This window comes from Pagrus major, chromosome 21 (assembly GCF_040436345.1).
Source record: "Pagrus major chromosome 21, Pma_NU_1.0".
In the NCBI taxonomy this organism is placed as follows: domain Eukaryota; kingdom Metazoa; phylum Chordata; class Actinopteri; order Spariformes; family Sparidae; genus Pagrus; species Pagrus major.
In genome coordinates, this window is record NC_133235.1 from 8,697,883 (window position 1) to 8,716,835 (window position 18,953).

At 41.7% G+C, this 18,953-nt stretch overlaps 1 protein-coding gene across 1 annotated transcript in view; it reads left to right on the forward strand.

Moving 5' to 3' along the window:
• Positions 1-16,694, forward strand: part of slc6a9 (solute carrier family 6 member 9) — a 62,062-nt gene extending 45,368 nt beyond the window's left edge. The window contains exons 3-13 of the mRNA XM_073491324.1: positions 2,916-3,047; positions 3,993-4,263; positions 6,903-7,035; positions 7,198-7,332; positions 7,418-7,521; positions 9,664-9,901; positions 11,503-11,637; positions 11,729-11,828; positions 13,626-13,726; positions 14,566-14,736; positions 15,993-16,694. Coding sequence (XP_073347425.1) covers positions 2,916-3,047; positions 3,993-4,263; positions 6,903-7,035; positions 7,198-7,332; positions 7,418-7,521; positions 9,664-9,901; positions 11,503-11,637; positions 11,729-11,828; positions 13,626-13,726; positions 14,566-14,736; positions 15,993-16,241 — 1,769 coding nt within the window. The 3' untranslated portion in view covers positions 16,242-16,694. The remainder of the gene's footprint in view (positions 1-2,915; positions 3,048-3,992; positions 4,264-6,902; positions 7,036-7,197; positions 7,333-7,417; positions 7,522-9,663; positions 9,902-11,502; positions 11,638-11,728; positions 11,829-13,625; positions 13,727-14,565; positions 14,737-15,992) is intronic.
• Positions 16,695-18,953: the final 2,259 nt, after the last annotated feature.

The following is an 18,953-nucleotide window of genomic DNA, read 5'->3' on the forward strand; positions in this document are numbered from 1 at the left end:
ACACGACTTACTGGGTGACACCAGCTTTTTGCAGATCGCTGTTGTTACTTGTGTGTAATATTAGAGGTTCTTAACAACTACTAAATGATTATAAACTAGTGACTTCGGGTTAAAACTTAAAAAGGAAAGTGTCAGCTCGTAAACTTTAGTGATGTGTAAAACAGTTGATAGGAAACATCTGTTGCACTGTCGAAAGCAATAAACTACTGTGTAAACTGGAGGTCACAGTAGCAACAGAAGCTTGAAGGGGGAAAATCATCGTTTGTCAACATAGAAATGTAAACATGCACACAAAAGAAATACGTGTGTTTAAAGTTAGTTATAGTCATACAGTGTAGACTTGGATGCAAATTTGATGATGCAACCAACCTGCCTTAATTTGGTCATTAAGTCTAATCTTGTACGCCTGAAAAATTGTCATTTAAGATATATTGAGTATTTTTGTAAAAAACAAAATAAATGCAATTTACATCATTAAACAGGCCAAGTGTGACAACCATATTCCATATTAGTCTCTGCTCTTTAACTCATCTGTCTAATTTAACTTCTATTTGAATGCAATGCAGTTATCTGTACAATTCCATCCAAAACATCTTTGTAAGCGTCAAATCTAGTTTTGTGTAACTTCATTATTGGTAATTGAAGTGTGAATGCTGTTTAAAATATATGCGAGTGCACAGAATGCATCCAGCTGCTGCTTGCTTCTTCTGCTGACATGCTGCTTTGGCTCTGCAGCCGCTGTATGAGAACATGATGAGAACAGACTATATTTGAGTTCTGCTGCTGTCAGTTGGAGGCTTTCTGCCTCAAGTCAGATTAGTCCTTAAAACAATAAAATAAACTAAAATGTGCTCTAAACAAGACAACTAGAAAGGATAATGAAAGTGGTGAGGTTGGTTACGATCCTGTGACTGAAGGCCTCAGACCTTTCCATGGCAACTGTCCCACATCAGTTCATATGTTTACGCTGCAAATATTTGGATTACTGTTATGCATGTAGAGGACCTGCATTCCCATACAAGGACTCAGTATAAGTAGGCCATACATTCACGCACACACACACACACACACACACACACAGCTGCAAATAGTGCAGAGTGGACAGGCGAGCTGAGCTTTACCAGCAACACACACACAACGATAAGATTTTAGTATTGTGCGGTATCAGCTGGTTGCACCGACCTAGTTCGCATACAGACACTCATAAAAAAACACACACACGCACACACTCACGCACACACACATGCACACACACGCACGCACGCACGCACACACACACACACACACACACAAACAGACATTCCCTATAGATGACTGTCTGGTTCCTGGTCCAGTCTGAACCACCAGAGAGTTGCTGCACCACTGAGCAGACTCAGATGCACATTCAGTGACCTCTCTGCTCACTCAGGGGATCTTACTCTCACAGATGAGGTTTATTGTTTGTTTTTTGTTTTTACTTTTTATGCCCGGCGGCGGTGACAGCAATGGCCGGAGGCTCCAATGTTACGCTAATCTTCATAAAACTTTACACAAATGTATAACAGGATAAAATGATAAAGTGATGACATTTTATATCCGATAGGTCAAAGGTCAACTTCGCTGTGACATAATGTTCTGCAAAAACACTTTCCTGGCCATTATACAACACCATAACTCAGGAACAGAAAGGCAGATTGTGACCATAGTTCACATTTTGTCAGATACTGAAGTGATGACACTAACCTTGGGTGTCCACCGTGAAACTGTGTTGATTTTAGAGATCCTCCATTGTGCCTGCTTGAACATGTCTGTGAAGGATCCACGTTTTACAATTTCTTCTTCTTCGTAATCAGCTTTATTGGCCAGACATGAACACTTACAGGGAATTTGACTGTTTTTTGTTTCTCTCAATGAACTCACACACTAATAGACATACAGCAGTAGTACAACACAAGCTCATCGGTTTTGCTGATATTGATCTTCAGGTGATTGTTGTTGCACCATGCGATGAAGCTCTCTATCAGTCCTCTGTATATATAGAAATAGTCTCTAAATGATGACAATATGTCTCTCACTGTAAATTGATCTCTGGGATCATACAGTACATGTCAGCATATAGCGATATGTTCTGTTTTGTGAGTCCGCACAGGCATGCACTTAAACTGCAGCAATGTATTTAATGATAGCGTTGTGTATTCGTCTTGCTTGAGTTCAATATCATTCGCTGCACCCCACTGAGCAGGCACGTCTGTGGACGTCCAAAACAGGTTGATATCATGTCCGTCGGGCCAGGCCATAATCTGGACGTCCATTGACAGCCAGAATTAGTCGATAAATGACGTTGAGAAAAGACGTCCAGTCAGGCCATAATCTAGACATCCACTGACATCCAGAATTAGTTGAGAATAGACGTTCATACTGGCTATGATCTGGACGTCCACGGACAGCCAGAATTAGTCGACAAACAACATATAAACATCTATACAACGTCCAGAAAAGACGTATAAAAAACTTTCATTCTGGCTCCCCTGAGGACGTCTTTTAGACGTCTTGGATGTCCATAAATGACGTCTAAAAGATGTGATCTAGACCACTTTTTGCTCACTGGGACATTAAGTCAGCCAACATACTCTAAATCCTTAACATTGTTTAAATAACATGCCTGCTTTCATTTGTCTGTCAGTGCCTATAGAGCAGGACTAGCTGTACAGGAGTCAGACAGAGTACAGGATGTAGCTAATATTGTATTACCTGCTCGGCTACTGTGGCTTCTCCTGAGCTAACACATAGGTGTCCTTACATCTACAGTAGTAAAGGACTATGCTTACATAAATACATATATAATTTTTTGTGTGTGGCTTCACACTGTTCATAACCAATTTCAAGTCAGAGCAAGAGGGTGACTGACTGTCTGTCCTGTTGTCTCTCCCCTTCAGGTGCCTTCATGCTGCCATACTTCATCATGTTGGTGTTCTGCGGCATCCCCCTCTTCTTCCTTGAGCTGTCCTTCGGTCAGTTCGCCAGCCAGGGGTGTCTGGGAGTATGGAAGATCAGCCCCATGTTCAAAGGTTAGTGTCAGTGTGTTTATGCAAAGTGCATACAAAGAAAAAATACCATTATATGGTTATTTGAGGTTTTTGGTTAGGACGAGGATCAGGGGGGGCACATGTGTGTGATGATGTATTACAATTACTAGTATGACAACACAAAGAGATCACAATGTTTGCCATGATTCAGATTTAAAGGACAAGTTTACTCGAAAAGAATAATCCCATCATAATAAATTCTCTCCAATGATGATGGAGAGTCAGGTGAAGTTCTGTAGTCAAGAAAACATTTCTGAAGCTTTAGAGTAAAACAGCGTTGCAGCATTCTCCTAAACAACTGAAGTAGATGGGGACTTGGGAAAACTTTAGGACTTAAAACTCAAGAAAACAACTGAAAACAAAATATAAAATGGCTCCATTTTATGGAGCTTTTAGCTTAGCAGCTACAGAAATTATCATCTTTTTAAATCAGTTTGGGATCTAATTCTAGAGACTTTCAATCAGTATGAGGGTGAGTAGATAATGACCGGAATTTAATTTGTGGGTGAAAACTTTGGTCAGGACACCTAAAAAGAGCTGTATGTGTTGCTATGGAAGGATTCAGTGCATGATAAAAAGCTGAAGTGTGAGGTGAGCTGAAGGCGTGATCATTATAATAGATCCATATTCGGCAGCCTGTTGTCATGATAGATCACCCTTGGTGGATATGATGAGTATAAAAGAGTCAGCTGAAGGAAGCAGAAAAGTTGATAAGATGCGCAGCTATGACCAGATGTGTTAGCAACAGGACAGTGATGATTTACCCATCTACATAATGCTCATGTGTCGACAAACTAAATTAGTGTCACATATAACATGTTAAAGGGTCAAATGTAGCCTTTACCATGTAAAAGGCTATTTCCTTCACACTCAACTTCTAATGTCTCCTCCTGTTTTTTTCTCCATCCTGTCTTCGTGTCCCTTCAGGTGTGGGCTACGGCATGATGGTTGTGTCCACCTACATTGGGATCTACTACAACGTGGTCATTTGCATTGCCTTCTATTACTTTTTCATGTCCATGACAAAGTTGCTGCCATGGACCTACTGCAACAACCCCTGGAACACACCGGACTGCAGCGGGGTGGTCAGCACTCCGCTCAACGCCACCCTGGCTAATGCTACCACGAGCCTGGTAGCGGGGGTGTCTGAGGTCGTCAACCGCACCAAGAGGACCAGCCCCAGTGAGGAGTACTGGAAGTAAGTGAAAGTACATCAAGGACTTTTGATTAATTAATGAAGTGAGAACAAGTGGTCATTTACAACTCTTTTGAGTACTGATCACCAGAATGAAGATGTAGGAAAATGGTCAGGAGAATCCTGATCATAGTTTTACTTTTGTTAGAATCATTTCATAGCACTCTTTGTTTTGTAAGTTTTGCCAAGTTATGCAAGTAGCCTCTTTTGACTCAGTTCTGAAGGCTTATCGTGCGTGACACAGAGGTTAAAATTGACTTGCACCTGTGAGATAAGCTTGCATCAAACATGCCTCGTGTTTGCAGAAAGCATTCAAATATTTGGACTAGATTTGACTGGCAGCGCAGCAGCTTCTGACAGTGTCATCAGCAGTGACATGCAGGAGGTTTCCCAGATTACTGTTGTTCAGTCAACTCATGGGCTGTTTTGATGGTACTTAACAAATTAGCATGAAAGATAGAATATGTAACATTTCCGCATCAAAAAGTCTTCAAACTGCCAGACCTTTGTTATATATTTTGTTGTTTTGTACACTTGCTTTATTCCAAATGTTTCCAACAATGTTTTAACCCTGACAAATCCATCACTTTACTCAAGAGGTGCGCTTCATTTGCTCACCTGTCACTATACCTTCCGAGAGTGAAGAATGAAGTTGGCGAACAAGACTAAACGTAACCTGAATGCAAATTACCATGTCCTTTAACATTTCTGTGTGACTCAGATAGACAGATTTTAATCACAGTGGTGGTGGCTTAGCAATGAAGACGTGAACTCTGAGAAAGTAAATACTGTGCATTTAAGGGCTAAGTCACGTGTGTCAGGTTGATGAGGGTTTATCCAAGTACATCTGCTATACATTTTCATATAGAGTAGATGCAGCTGCATTGTATAAAAAGGGTTTGTTGGAGGGAAATATAAATCAGTAGGATGTGTTGATCAGTTATCCCCTCAGTCACATTACATGTCTGGATCATCCAGATGAGGTGGATGATCAACTACATGAGGGAAGAGATTCGGAGAGGAGATAGGAGTAAGACAACTTTCATTGTCTCAGGATGTCACACATCAACCAGGAGAGTAAAGAGTGACATGTGCCAGAAACACAGCAGTGTTTGTGGCCTTTTTACAGCAGCCTTGGTCACACACGACTTGATCAAGGTTTCCACAGTGGAGCATCATGTGTAATGGCTCTGCAGTTTTCAGATATAGAAAAACGTATATCCATTCTTCTCCCTGCAACTGCCTGTAAGAACTTAATCAACTGTAGACGGAGGCTTTCATACAGTGTTGCAGCAGCTGATATTGTTCTGAATTACCCATTAATCCTCAGCTCAGAACAAACAGCTTTGCCTTTTATATTTGCTTTAAACTTGAGTTTTATGTCTAAATGAGTGCTGTATACGGAGTGTTTAATTAAAAGTGTCTTCTTCAGTGTTAAGCCTTAGTTGCTGCACATTTCCATCAAGGGCTGCACGATCTTGAAAACAACTGACTCTGCATTTTTTGGTTTTCTGCTATATATATTGAGAGTGATGTCACAATAAGTAGAAGTCACCATGGTTACAAGTCCTGCAATGTGAATATTGTAGATGTGCACATTGCGATGTCAATACTGAAACGATACATTGTGCAGCCCTATGTACTGTCATATCCTAATGCACCTGTCCCTCCGCCGCTGTGTCTTGTACATTTCATGTTCAGGACATAATCAATGTCATTGCACTGCTCTTATGTGAGTTGCTGTTTTATCACTTTACCATCAAACACAAGAAAATATCACATTTCTAATAACGGATACACAACAATTCAGCTTCTTAATGACCTTTTTTTCTTTGGTTAAAGCCAGAACAGATTAAACAAGTCGAGGAATTTTAGTTTGGCTAATCCTGGCTAACAGCTCATTCACTTTACATTGACATAACTGTTTTTGTCCGTAATGCATTTATACCACTGAGACCATCACATTTCAGACGCTCATGTAATAAGCTCTAATCCTGAGTAAACCCCTATAGAATCACCAATTAGCCAAATTGTTCAGGCATGCATTCATCCGTCCTTCTCTGTTTGTGCTGACAATACTGAAATAATTGGAAGAGAAATATTACTGAGGCAGATGAGAGAGTGTGTAGGTTGTATAATCTACATGGAGTTATTAATAATTATCCTCAGTGTTGCGCGCACAGACATACTGTCGTTAAGTATAATTTCCATTTCAAATGACAGCTTTAAATGGGAATTCAAAGCAGACAATATTTGAGAAATCTAATGCATAGTTTTTGTTACTTCAATGGAGTTTTATTAAGCCACACAGTTAATGCTTGTACGTTTAATGCCTACTTAGTTATAGGGAAACAGAGGCCAAAAGCCAGCACTACAAAGTAATAATACTATAAAGTAATAGTACTTAAAAAGAAAAACATTTCCCTGTTGGTGTCTTTGGTCATGCCTGTAACACTGCATTGCTTTGACCAAAGACAAATGTCAGTTTTAAGTCAGATGCTCTAACCGTAACCCTACAGGAAGTAGTGTTGTTTGCTCAGCTAAGTCTGTTTTCAATTTTTGCTTTGAAAATGTGAAATGTCAAAACCAAACCCAACATCCAAAGTGACCAGTCCTGACTTCTGGCTCTGTCTCTTTCTCAGACACTATGTGTTGAACATCTCTGATGATATCGGGAACTTTGGAGAGGTCCGTATGCCTATCCTGGGCTGCCTGGCTGTGTCCTGGTTTGTCGTCTTCCTCTGTCTCATCAGGGGCGTCAAATCCTCTGGAAAGGTCAGCCTCACTCACACACACACACAGGCATAATATTCAAACTATATCTGCTGAATGAGAAACTTTCCAACTGATTTCACCACATCCTCTGATTATCTCTGTATCTGTGTGTGTGTGTGTGTGTGTGTGTGTGTGTGTGTGTGTGTGTGTGTGTGTGTCCAGGTGGTGTACTTCACAGCTACGTTCCCCTATGTCGTTCTGACCATCTTGTTTATCCGTGGCATCACCCTGGACGGAGCCATCAACGGCATCAAGTACTACCTGACCCCACAGTGGCAGAAGGTCCTTGATGCGAAGGTATTCACTCACATAAGCAGGCAGATGGAGAGAGGGATGTATTTCTTTTTGCTATTTCTGAATGTATGTGTGTTTGAATTTGTAGGTGTGGGGAGACGCAGCGTCACAGATCTTCTACTCCCTGGGCTGTGCCTGGGGGGGTCTCATTACCATGGCGTCCTATAACAAGTTCCATAACAACTGTTTCAGGTTGGTACTCCAGACAAGAGATACACAAAAACAAACTATGTTTAACAGGAACAGTTTTTGTCAAACATGCTTATTTGCTCTCTTGCTGAGATCAATGCGACTCTCATATTTGTAGCTGGGAGCCAGGAGACAGTTTGCTTAGCTTAGCATAAAGACAGTTAGCCTTTTTTCGACGTCTTTTCAACGTTCACTATTGATGTCCAAGTGACATCCTTACAGGGTTCAAAATGAAAGTTTTTACAATGTAATTTTAGACATCTTTTCAACTTCAGTTACAGACATCTAAAAAACTTCTTGTGGTTCAAAATAAAAGTTTTTATGACAGCCGAATGTAACTTTGAACCCCAAACCTCAACCTCAGTAGCCTGCATAAGGCATGCACTTTACCAGGTGTGCTATGTATCAGCTTCCTTACATCTTGTGTTTTGGTCATCCAGCCTTTATCAGGTAGACTATTATTCCAAGGTTGGATGACCAAACATAAATTTTTAATAAAGCTGATTAATAGCTCATAATCATAATGGAAAAACAAATGAAAAAAGCCAGGTATGGCTTTCCTAATAGTGGCTTATGTGGTGAAAGTCATTCAGATTGTGTTCACACTGATGCTATAGTCAAGCAAAAGACAGCTTCATAACCATGCATGCCGGAATTCATGCAGTTGGGTTTTTCAAAGCATCAACGATGCAAGGCTTGAACAGTTACACTGTAACTCTTCAACTTGTTACAGCAGTAGAATAACATACATTAGAGGTGGTTGACATTTACCTAGAAGCAATGCTGTGCTGCAGCAGTTACAATGAGTCCTGCCTGCCTTCTGCCTGTGTAAATGTGACCACGCTCATTTTGCGTCAGGCTATGTTGCTGCAATGTTTCAGCCACACAGACCAGCATCTTATTATTTGCACTAATCGGAGAAGCAAGGCAAAGGGAGGGTGAAGATGAGGAGGCGTGGGAGAAGAGGAGAGATGAAGAAGGGGGAGGAAAAGAGGAAGAGAGAGAATAAACCTCGTGCTACTGGAGGCTTCGGCAAGAGGGAAGAGACAACCAACGAGAGGGAGAGGAGATGTCGTCTCTGGTTGTTCAGGCTGTGCGGCACCCCCCTAATGAGTCAGGGCGAGAGAGCGATGGAGAAAGTGAGAGGAGGAGGGTAAAATAGTCAGGAGGCAACTTCAAGGCTACAGGTCTAAAAAGAGAAGGGGGAGAAGGTGAGATAAGGAAGGACAGACAGGAGGAGGGACAGAGATAATGTGTTTTTTGACTGGTGTTAAGAGGCTGGTTGCACTCAGCTTGAATGTCAGGGGAGCGAGCGAGAAGCCGAGGAGAAGGTTAAGATGGAGAAGAGGGGACAGAGCAGGAGATAAGGAGAAGGAGAGATGCCATTTACTCTCCTGAGCTTGTCCACACATGCTGACGGAGTGAGGGCGTTGGGGAGGGAAAGGCTGAAGATATAATTTGTTCCTCTGCCAGGAGCTTGAGGTTGTGCTATCTGCTCACACAGCTGTACGGCGGCCTAATCAGCTTGTGTTCTGCAGCTCCGTCCCTGTGGAGTCGCTCTCTGCACTCCCGTAACACCACCAATTGGTGCCCATGCAGAAGTGCAGCGAGCGTAGGTCTGACGGTGGTTTGTGAGGAGCTGAGAGAGGGCATCAAAGTCATCAAAGACATCCTCCGCGATAACTCAAACAGGAAGTGCGAGGAAACGAAGCACTGTGTATTCCCTCACTGAGTCTGAACAAAGTCAAAGTCCAAGTCTGAGTCAGGGAGAGTAGAGATGAAACACGTGCTTCTCAGAACAAGAACAGCAATCTTCAAGGGAAGAAGAGGACCGGAGCAGAGTGATGCTGCTGCCTTTAATAGTGCAAACAGACCAGTGTGTCCACACTAAAACTCATCTTGACTCACAGAGAGTAAACTCAGCTCACATTTGATCTAAGATGTCAAACTGAATCTGAGCTGTCTCTTATATTAAAGGGCCAGTGTGGAGGATTTAGTCAGAAATGGAATATAATATTCATCATTATGTTTTCATTAGCTTATAATCACAACACTGGATACACTGGTGTCAAATTGCAAGTGTATCATTTGTGTTCCAGTTGAATTAATGCCCCACATGTTTTTCCTCCTCTTTCCTGCACACAGAGACAGCATCATCATCAGTATCACCAACTGTGCGACTAGCGTGTATGCCGGCTTTGTCATATTCTCCATCCTGGGCTTCATGGCACACAACCTGAACGTCCCCGTGTCAGAGGTGGCCGACCACGGCCCGGGACTGGCCTTTGTGGCCTACCCAGAAGCCCTCACACTGTTGCCCATCTCACCGCTCTGGTCGCTGCTCTTCTTCTTCATGCTCATCCTTCTGGGACTGGGGACTCAGGTGAGGCTGGCAAACAGGAAGTGTTAACACCCAAATATACAATCATGTCTCACCATACTAATGCAGCACTTTAATGTGAATTAATGGATGATTTAGTATCTGATCTTGGAACTGGTCAGCCTCTCTATTATGGACATGTATGGATAATAAAATCTGTCCTGAAAAGACTGTACATACTGTACATGTCTCACATCATTTGCACAGATACCCATACCACACTGTTAAGCCTTGTGGAAAAGTCTGTGTAAAAAGATGCACAGATGTTATCCTCAGTCTGTAGCCATGTTCATTGTTCACAGCTCTTTGTTAATGTTTTAACAGACTCAGTGAAGATACTAGACTGACAGGAATTGCATGCCTCAGCAACTCAGGATTAGACCTGATCTAGATCACATCTCTAGATCTATCTATAGGTATTACGTGGCGCTGGTTTAGTGGAGGACTGTTATGAACATTCCCAGGTCTCACACAGGCCTAATGTCTCAACTGGCATGCCATACTTTTCAATATCAGCTTCATTTTGAATATATTATCAGACTATGTTGAGTCAGGTTAAAAGACAACCGAGGAGGGCAAATGTGTTGATACACGTTGGTGAATTTTAAGCCGTGTGAGCAGCATGGCTTCAGGGACGGCTGCTGTTTGTTGGTCAGTCAATGAGCCAGACAGAAATATCTCCAACCGCTGAACGGATTTCCAGGAACTTTAGTACAGATATCCAAAGTGCTCAGAGGATGATTCCTGATCATCCGTTGACTTTTCATTCAGCGCCACCAACAGGTCACATTTTTCACTTATGCAGTGAAATGTCTCAACAATTATTGAATGGATTTCCAGGGAAATTGTGCTAATATTCTCCTTCATAATCAGGGTAAAATGATAATGTGTCCAAATACCTGCAGAATTATTGCTCTCCCATAAGCCCCAGCTGTACACTGCATGCTTACACACTAAAATATACTTATAATCCCTTTGAAACATCAACATTTTTGCCTCGTCATTGTGGATATGGTGGCATGGTAGCATTAGCATGTAGCTATGCCCAAGTACAGCCTCACAGGGCTGCTTGCATGGTTGTATACTCTTATTTTTCTCTATTAAGCCATATATACAAAAGGTTTTTTTATTCTTGACCATCCACTCAGGTGCCTGATTATCGCAGCATACCCATGGATGAATGGAATATCATTTCTTTTTAAAATATTTGGTAGAATGCATGCATGAATCGCTACAAACGTAGGTTTTTGTTTCCATTTCAACAGTGAATGTGTAGAGAGGACATTCCCGTGTGTTGGATAAAACTGCGGTTGCTCACAGGAAATACTGTAGCCAAGGATTTAGGTTAAATTTTATTATAAATTAATTATAAAATATAAACACACTGGACATTTAATGTAGATCAGAAACTTTTACGCCTATAATTTCAGACTTCCTACTTTGAATGATGTTAATAGCCATAGCTTATAATCACTCAGCAGTGGATGTGTAAACTGTTAATATAAATCATGTGTCAAGACTCTGTGACAACATTTAGGCAACAACTGTCCAGTTTCATCTCCCATATAATCGAATCCTGAAACCTTTCGTCCCTGTTCTTGTAGTTCTGCCTGTTGGAGACCCTGGTGACGGCCATCGTCGACGAGATCGGCACAGACTGGATCATTAGGAACAAGACTGTGGTCACACTGTCAGTGGCCATCGTTGGATTCTTACTGGGCGTGCCACTAACAACACAGGTAAGTCCCAAACACATTCGGATCATATGTTTGAAGTTGTTTTCTCTCGTGGAGACGCAGTTTTAACTCATTCTCTGTTTTCTGTGTGCAGGCAGGAATCTATTGGTTGCTGCTGATGGACAACTACGCTGCTAGTTTCTCTTTGGTTATTATCTCCTGCATAATGTGCATCTGCGTCATGTATGTTTATGGTAAGTAGGGAAACGGACTGATTATCCTGATGTGTGAAGTGTTCTCAAAATGCTCTCGTGAATTTCTGTCAAGAACCTCACATTTGAAAGGCAAAAATATATTCTGGGACACATTACCATTCCTATGAGTCATATTGATGATTATTTCTGGTTTGGTGATCTAAGTTTTTAATCTCAGTACATGGTTGCCCATACCCAGATGTAATGGTTCCATAAAGAGATTGTTTAACCAGAGCTATAATCTGAGTCTGAAAGCAGATACATTTATTGTCACCAGGACATCAACAGAAATTGTCAGTATGTCTGAGTCAAACAAGAGTGAAATCAGAGATGGTGACAGATGCATAGAAGAGGAACGTTCATTTAAAGGAGTAAAACCTCTGCAATATTGTCGATACAAATACAACCATCACAAAAAAGAAAATAGAAGAAGCAGAGATACAGATCTTTCTCCAGCAACTGCAGGCTGAACAGGCCTGCACACAACGCTGCCTCAGGACATGTTTTCAGTATGTGCTTTCCTCTTTCTTTTGCCTTCCTTTCTGCACATGCTGCACATTAACACGCCTACAGTGGTGGATTGAGAAAGTTTGGGCCCCTCGGCTTCTTTTTCTCTGAGCTCACATTCAGTGTCACTGCTAGAAACATGATACAGGGCAATCATGTGTGCGGGGAGTGCAGACAAACACGCACAGGCACAGACAGACGACAGACACGTGAACACTCAAGAGTATATGGCTGATCTCGTTTTCTTATCCTCAGTATAACACACGCACCAGTTTCTCTTTCTCTTTGTGTCCCAACAGCACAATGGAATTTATTGCAAGGTTTCCTAAAATAACTCTTATTTCTAATGGCCGTAAAGATTGCATCCCCTGTGAGGATTGTAGTGAGACTCTTCCCGTCACCAACAGATATCTCCTGCTTACCCACAGGTCTCAGGATCAGCACCTTAAGACACATATTGTGAGAAGAGATCTAAAGATTAACCTGTAATACAGCAGCACACCACGCACTGAAGGTTGATCTACTGACTGTATCCACCATCACTGAACGTAGAGTAATTTTACACCCGTGAAGTTTTCAGTTCATCAGCCTGCGGTCAGATACAGTCACACTAACATGAGCTCATGGTGGAAAATATAAAGGCAGTGGAGATAAGTGGGCTGATACTATCTTGAAAATAAAACACAGCTTACAGTTATTTAAAGTCAACTCTCTTTTTTCACTTTCCACAAGTCTCATTATGCATTAGAGGTGGTAACTGTGATTTCCTTTGATTTATGTTATTGTGGTGTGAACGCAAGTCCAAGCAGCGATTTATGTCCCTGGCTATTAAAGTCGTAGCCCAGCCTACTCCTTGAGAGTGCTGCTGCTATATCAATCTCTACATTCAAAACCGATCAAATATGAGACATTTAGTTTTGCACAAATCCATTTGTCAAATTTGATGACTTTTTGAAAGCAATCCAGCCAATCTGGGGCCTATCAGCTGCAGCCTGGGTCAACAACTTTATTAGAAGTAGACAAGAAGGGAAAAATGAAACCAGATACATTCAGTTACAGCAGTCAGCTTCAGACTCAATGCTGAAATGCTTCAATATCACAGACTGATGGTGCGTACCAGTCCAAAAACAAGTGAGGGTTCAACTTCAGGTAAAGGAACAAGAGAGACCACATGCTGACTCGACTTCATTATCTGCTTTCATGTGTATAAATATTGTACGTCATTACTTAAATGTGAAATGAGCACTCAAACTTTGGTGTTCACCTCAAAATCATTTGTTTGTATCACAGGTCACAGGAACTACTTTAGAGATGTGGAGATGATGCTGGGCTTCCCTCCTCCTCTCTTCTTCAAAGTCTGCTGGAGATTCATCTCCCCAGTCATTATCTCTGTAAGTGAACACAGACAAACACAGCTGCTGATGTGGGTCCACAGTCAGAGGGACTGAACCTGTAATCAAAACAAAATGTTGCAGTCATATAAATATATGTTGATGTATTGATCTGACGGATGTTGAATTTAAGGTTCTAAACTTTCCTGCGTTGCTGACACATTTGTTTGGGACCTGACCTACATTTGAGCTGCCGTCACCACTAATCTGTTTGGCTACTGTTGGCTGCGTTTCCAGTATAAACCTCTAAGAGCAAATCTTTTTGACTGGGAAACGGACACATGCAGCTGCTATCAATGGTATTTCCCATGCAGGCGGCAGCATTAGTCCACTAAGCTGCTGGGCCGACCAAGAAATTCATTGTTGTGGATTACTGGTCAGATTTCAGCCACTTTTGTTCTCTCTTTCATTTCACAACACAGATTAATGCCCTGCTCTCCAGGCCCACTGCTGGAGCTGCAACTAAACTCTGCTGCTGGGAACAGTCGTGATTTATAATCATAATTATCTGCAAGTTTTAAATAAAAACAGATGATGGTGCCGCTACAATGATTTCACCTGTGCTGAGTCAATGCAGGTTTCTTGTGAAAAACAGATCTGCTGTAGAGGAAGTAATGTTTTTTTTATTGACCATGCATAAGCAGCCAATTGTTTGGACTATTTCTAACCAGGATGGGGAACACTTATTGATTTGACTGTAATTATTGTGGTATATTGTTGTATGTACCTATTATTGTGAAATTGTTAGGATTGGCTTTGGTCTTGAAGGTACTTTTTCAAACGCCTGCTCTAAATGATGAAGCCCTGACTCGTTTCCTGTCTGTCTTCTGTCTGTGCAGTTCATCCTGATATTCACAGTGATCCAGTACAAGCCCATCACCTACAATGACTACGTGTATCCTGGCTGGTCTCTGGCTATCGGCTTCTCCATGGCCCTGTCCTCAGTTGTCTGCATACCCGTCTACGCCCTCTACAAGATCTCCAGGTCCCCAGGAGCCACCTTCAGAGAGGTACAGTACCTCCTACAGCTGTTTCTACTAATAGATAGAGACTCAGTGGCATTTTTGCTTTGAAATACAGGGAACATACATTGTGGGACGTCAGCCTATCATCATTAAACTACCAACATCAGTCATTCCTTCACTTATTTAATCTGCACACTTTATATATTCCCTGTATTGAATGATTCCTTCTGCTTGCATTACTTTCTAACATGTAGTCTCACGGAACAACAGCTGAATTAAACTGCACTTAGTAGGAAAGGATTTCACGTATACAGTATGGCAGGGGTTCTCATCACACACATAAAACAGGATCACATTATTCCCAATACTTTATTATTATTAAGTCGAAAATTCTAAATTTTCTGAAGAAGATCCAACTGTAAGAGGTGAAAGCAGCTGTGACTAGAATGGGACTCAGTAGACCGCTTACCTCCACCAAGGCCTAACAGTCCTCTTTAATTCAATCAAACCTCATCCAAATAATCAAATAACACATAAATTCAGATATCAAATTCTACTCACTTAAAGTCTACTCAGCCACCTAAATGCACCTGATTTTTTTCATCTAGATCCATGTATTATTCCCTGAGAAATTAACATAAATTTTAAAAAAACGCTGTATCTCGCAATGTTGAAGAAAGTGAGAGAAACGTCCCAGATACGTCCTTTTATCAGCAAAAGTTAATGGGGTCTACTCTGTGCCGAGACCCATCCTCCATCCAAGTTTTGTGAAAATCTGTTCTGTAGTTTTTGTGTCATACTGCTGACAGTCCAACCAACAAACGGACACGGGTGAAAACATAACCTTGGTGGAGATAATTAGTGAAGTGCAATTGTGTTAAAGAATTTGGAAAATGTGTTTCAAGTTGAAACGTTTTTTTTTTTCAAGCCCTGTAGGCACATGGATTATTACTTTGTATGTAAACACTGAAGCAGTTGGAGAGTAAGAGCTGAAGGCAGGTGAAGTGTCTGTTTGATGTCTGAGCCATGAAAGCAGTTGTAATGTCAGTGGATGAGTTAGCATTCATGGCAGTTGAAGTGTCAATCAAAGAGTAGGAGCTGTTCAAATGTCAGTTGAAGTCTAAAATCAGTGTCGGTTGATGTTTGGAGGCTGTTAGTACTTAAACTGTTGAATTATCTGAAATGAAAGCAGCTGGAGTGGCTTTTAAAGCAATGAAAGCAGTTGAAATGTAAAAAAGTTGAACGCGTGTCAGTTTCCCTCCACACTGACTGACGTGTCCTTCTGTCTCTCCCTGTGTCAGCGGTTGAAGCACGCCTGCCGAGCACATCCAAAGTGGGGCCCCGCCCTGCAGGAGCACCGGACAGGCCGCTACGCCCCCATGGCCTCTGAAGACACTGTGGAGGCTCGCCCCCTCAAGGAGAAGGAGGAGCTGAAGGAAGAGCTGAAGGAGGAGGAGAAGGAGAAGGAGAGGAAGGATGAGATCAGCCTCACCATCCAGGGAAGCAACGGCTCCACCAACACACACAACAACCCCAACCCCAGCGCATAGACGGCACCCTGCTCTGTCAGCACTACCAGGCGCGGCCCCTCGGTCGTGCCCCACCATCTTCCTCCTTCTCTTCCTCCCTTCTCCTCCCTTCTCCTCCATCCTCACCCCGCTTTCCCACAGTCCTCTGTGGGGGAGATCCCATTCGCTGGAGACCTTTACATATTGTAAGGGCTTATTATATCTATCCTAACCTCTTCTATCTATCTGTGTGACGTCTCTAGATAAACGAAGAAAAAAAAGCGAAAGGAAGAAAAAATTGGGTCATCATCCAAAAGATCTGTGTGTATGTTAGCGTGTGTGCGTGGGTGGGTTGTTAATTTGTTACACATAATTTAATAATGCAGTTTGTTTTTCCTTTCCTTTTTTGTAAAACGTGTATATGTCATCTTCATATGCAGTTAGAGGTACAGTAGATTGTGACGCTGCATGTGTTCGTTTTGTGCATGCAGCAAGATAGAGACACACACTGTTCTCCTTTATTCTGTTAGCTGGCTCTGTTTGGGATTGGCGACTTTCTAGCAGCAGTGATGTGACAGCCGGAGACTTGTTGTTGCGACGTGACACCCAGTGGTGCTGTAACAAAGAGGAGCAGGGCGAACTGTGCCTGAACTGGCCATTTACAGTTTGATGATGCCGAAAGATGGAAAGAGGCTCAAATCTTTGGCCAGAAAAAGAAGGCGGACACACTCGTTCACACTCATACACTCACACTATTGTACATTTGACAGCACACAGTGACCTCAACCATAGTTGATCTCAGCTTAAGACTAAGCCTGTTGTTTTTTATGCTGCTTCTTCTTTAAAAAGATATTCCACAGAGCACAAATATTTAACAAACACCCAAGATGGCGACTGACACTTAGGGCTGATTTTCTGTGGAAGTTTCCTCCATTTGTAATTTTTTTTTTTCCACTAAAGCTGCTTAAACTTGGCAGAGAAATTATCAGTGAACTGTTACTGTACTCTCTGCCTCTACATTCACACACACACACACACACACACACACACACACACACACACACACACACACACAAACACACACACACCAAGCATTTATTTCCAGTTTTTGGACAGAAGTGATCCCAGTGCCCATTTCTCAGGGTCCAAGCAAAGTTAAACTGTGTGGTTGTTCCTCGCCTGTGGAAACCTTGTCTCGACTGAGGTGGCCTGTTAAGATTATAGGGACTGAAACCACCGAACTCTCCCATACATACAAACACACTCACACACACGCACACACACACACACACACAAAAACAGGTGGATGCAACTCTGTATATTGAAGTGCCATCTCTTCTTAAGTCTTCCAGGCATTCTTTTTGATTGAAATGCATCTTGGGATGTGGTCTATGAAGGAGGATCCGGGCGCGAGGAGGTTAGCTGGTGAAAGGATCGTAGGTGTGTTGTAGTCTGTGTCTCCCGTGGGTCGTAGCAATCTGCCCCGTTAAGGCATGTTACCAAAAACAGTACCTGAGTTACCTGAGTCCTGCACATGTTTTTGGTAACATATATACTGTATATCTCAGAGAGACCTGTGTGGCGTCTCTTACAGTCAGTGGAACCTTTAATGTATTTACAGGCATTTATTTTAGAGCTCTGAGCCAAGCTGTGCTGTGACTGATGGAGAGATAGGAAGCAGAGAGATGCAGCTTGTTTCACAGAAGAATACAGAATATAAAAATCCATTTTAAATGAATTATGTAGTTTTAAATGTAGCTGTATAGTATCGTTCTCTCAGTAGAGTTCTCCTTTTTACCTCTCCTTATTGTAAAGTAACTTAGTAAATAATTATAAAGACATCATATGTTTATTTTGTACAAAAAATAAAAACTACAGAATCACGATTAACCATGTTTACTATTCCTCGTCTGTGACTTGATTTGTTGTGTTGGAGGGTGTGACAGGACAGAGAGGGGTCTTTTTCAGCATGCAGGGTCGGGTTCACAAAAGTGTCTGATTGGAACTGGAACTGATCGGAAAGCAGTGTGACAGCAGAGGTTAAAAAAAGAAAAGAGTTTTTTTTGTCATCGAGACAGCCGTGTGAAGGTCACATGTTTCTTTGTCTTTTCATCCTAAGATTCTTTGTTGGACGCCCGCTCAGGTGGTAGTGAGATGTTTTTAGCTTCACAGGCAGGGAGGATGTTTGGGATTGCATCACATCAGGTCTGGCTGTAAAGTTTCTTCACATCATAGTTTCACGTTTTCTTTGTTTGTGAGCTGTCAAGTCATCAGTAAAATCAAAGACGTTTGGAGAACTAGAGCGCTGAGATACCAGTGTGAGCATAATATACAAAATGGCCTATATCCCAAGAGTTTATGGTTGTTTTTCGACAGTTTTGAGAGATATTGAAGCACAATTTTAGATTAAATCTGTACATTCTTTCTTGTTTTTCACCACTATTCCCACAGTCATGTCTTTAGAGGAGGATAGTGAATTTGACACAACAGTGAAGTTGCTCCTTTAATCCACAAGAGGGGGGTGCTGCTGACACTCAGGGTAGTAAAGGCACAACAGAAGTTTAACTGTGAACTAAACACAAAAGACATGCTAACACTTTATAATAACCATCATAAATACATGCTACATTTATAGTTAATTAAACTTCAGTTAATCATTCCTTCAAATGCTTTATAAACCTTTTATTAAGCAATTGTTTATTGCAAAGCTGCAATAATACTTTGTAAATGGTTAATAAATACTGTGTAGTCCAT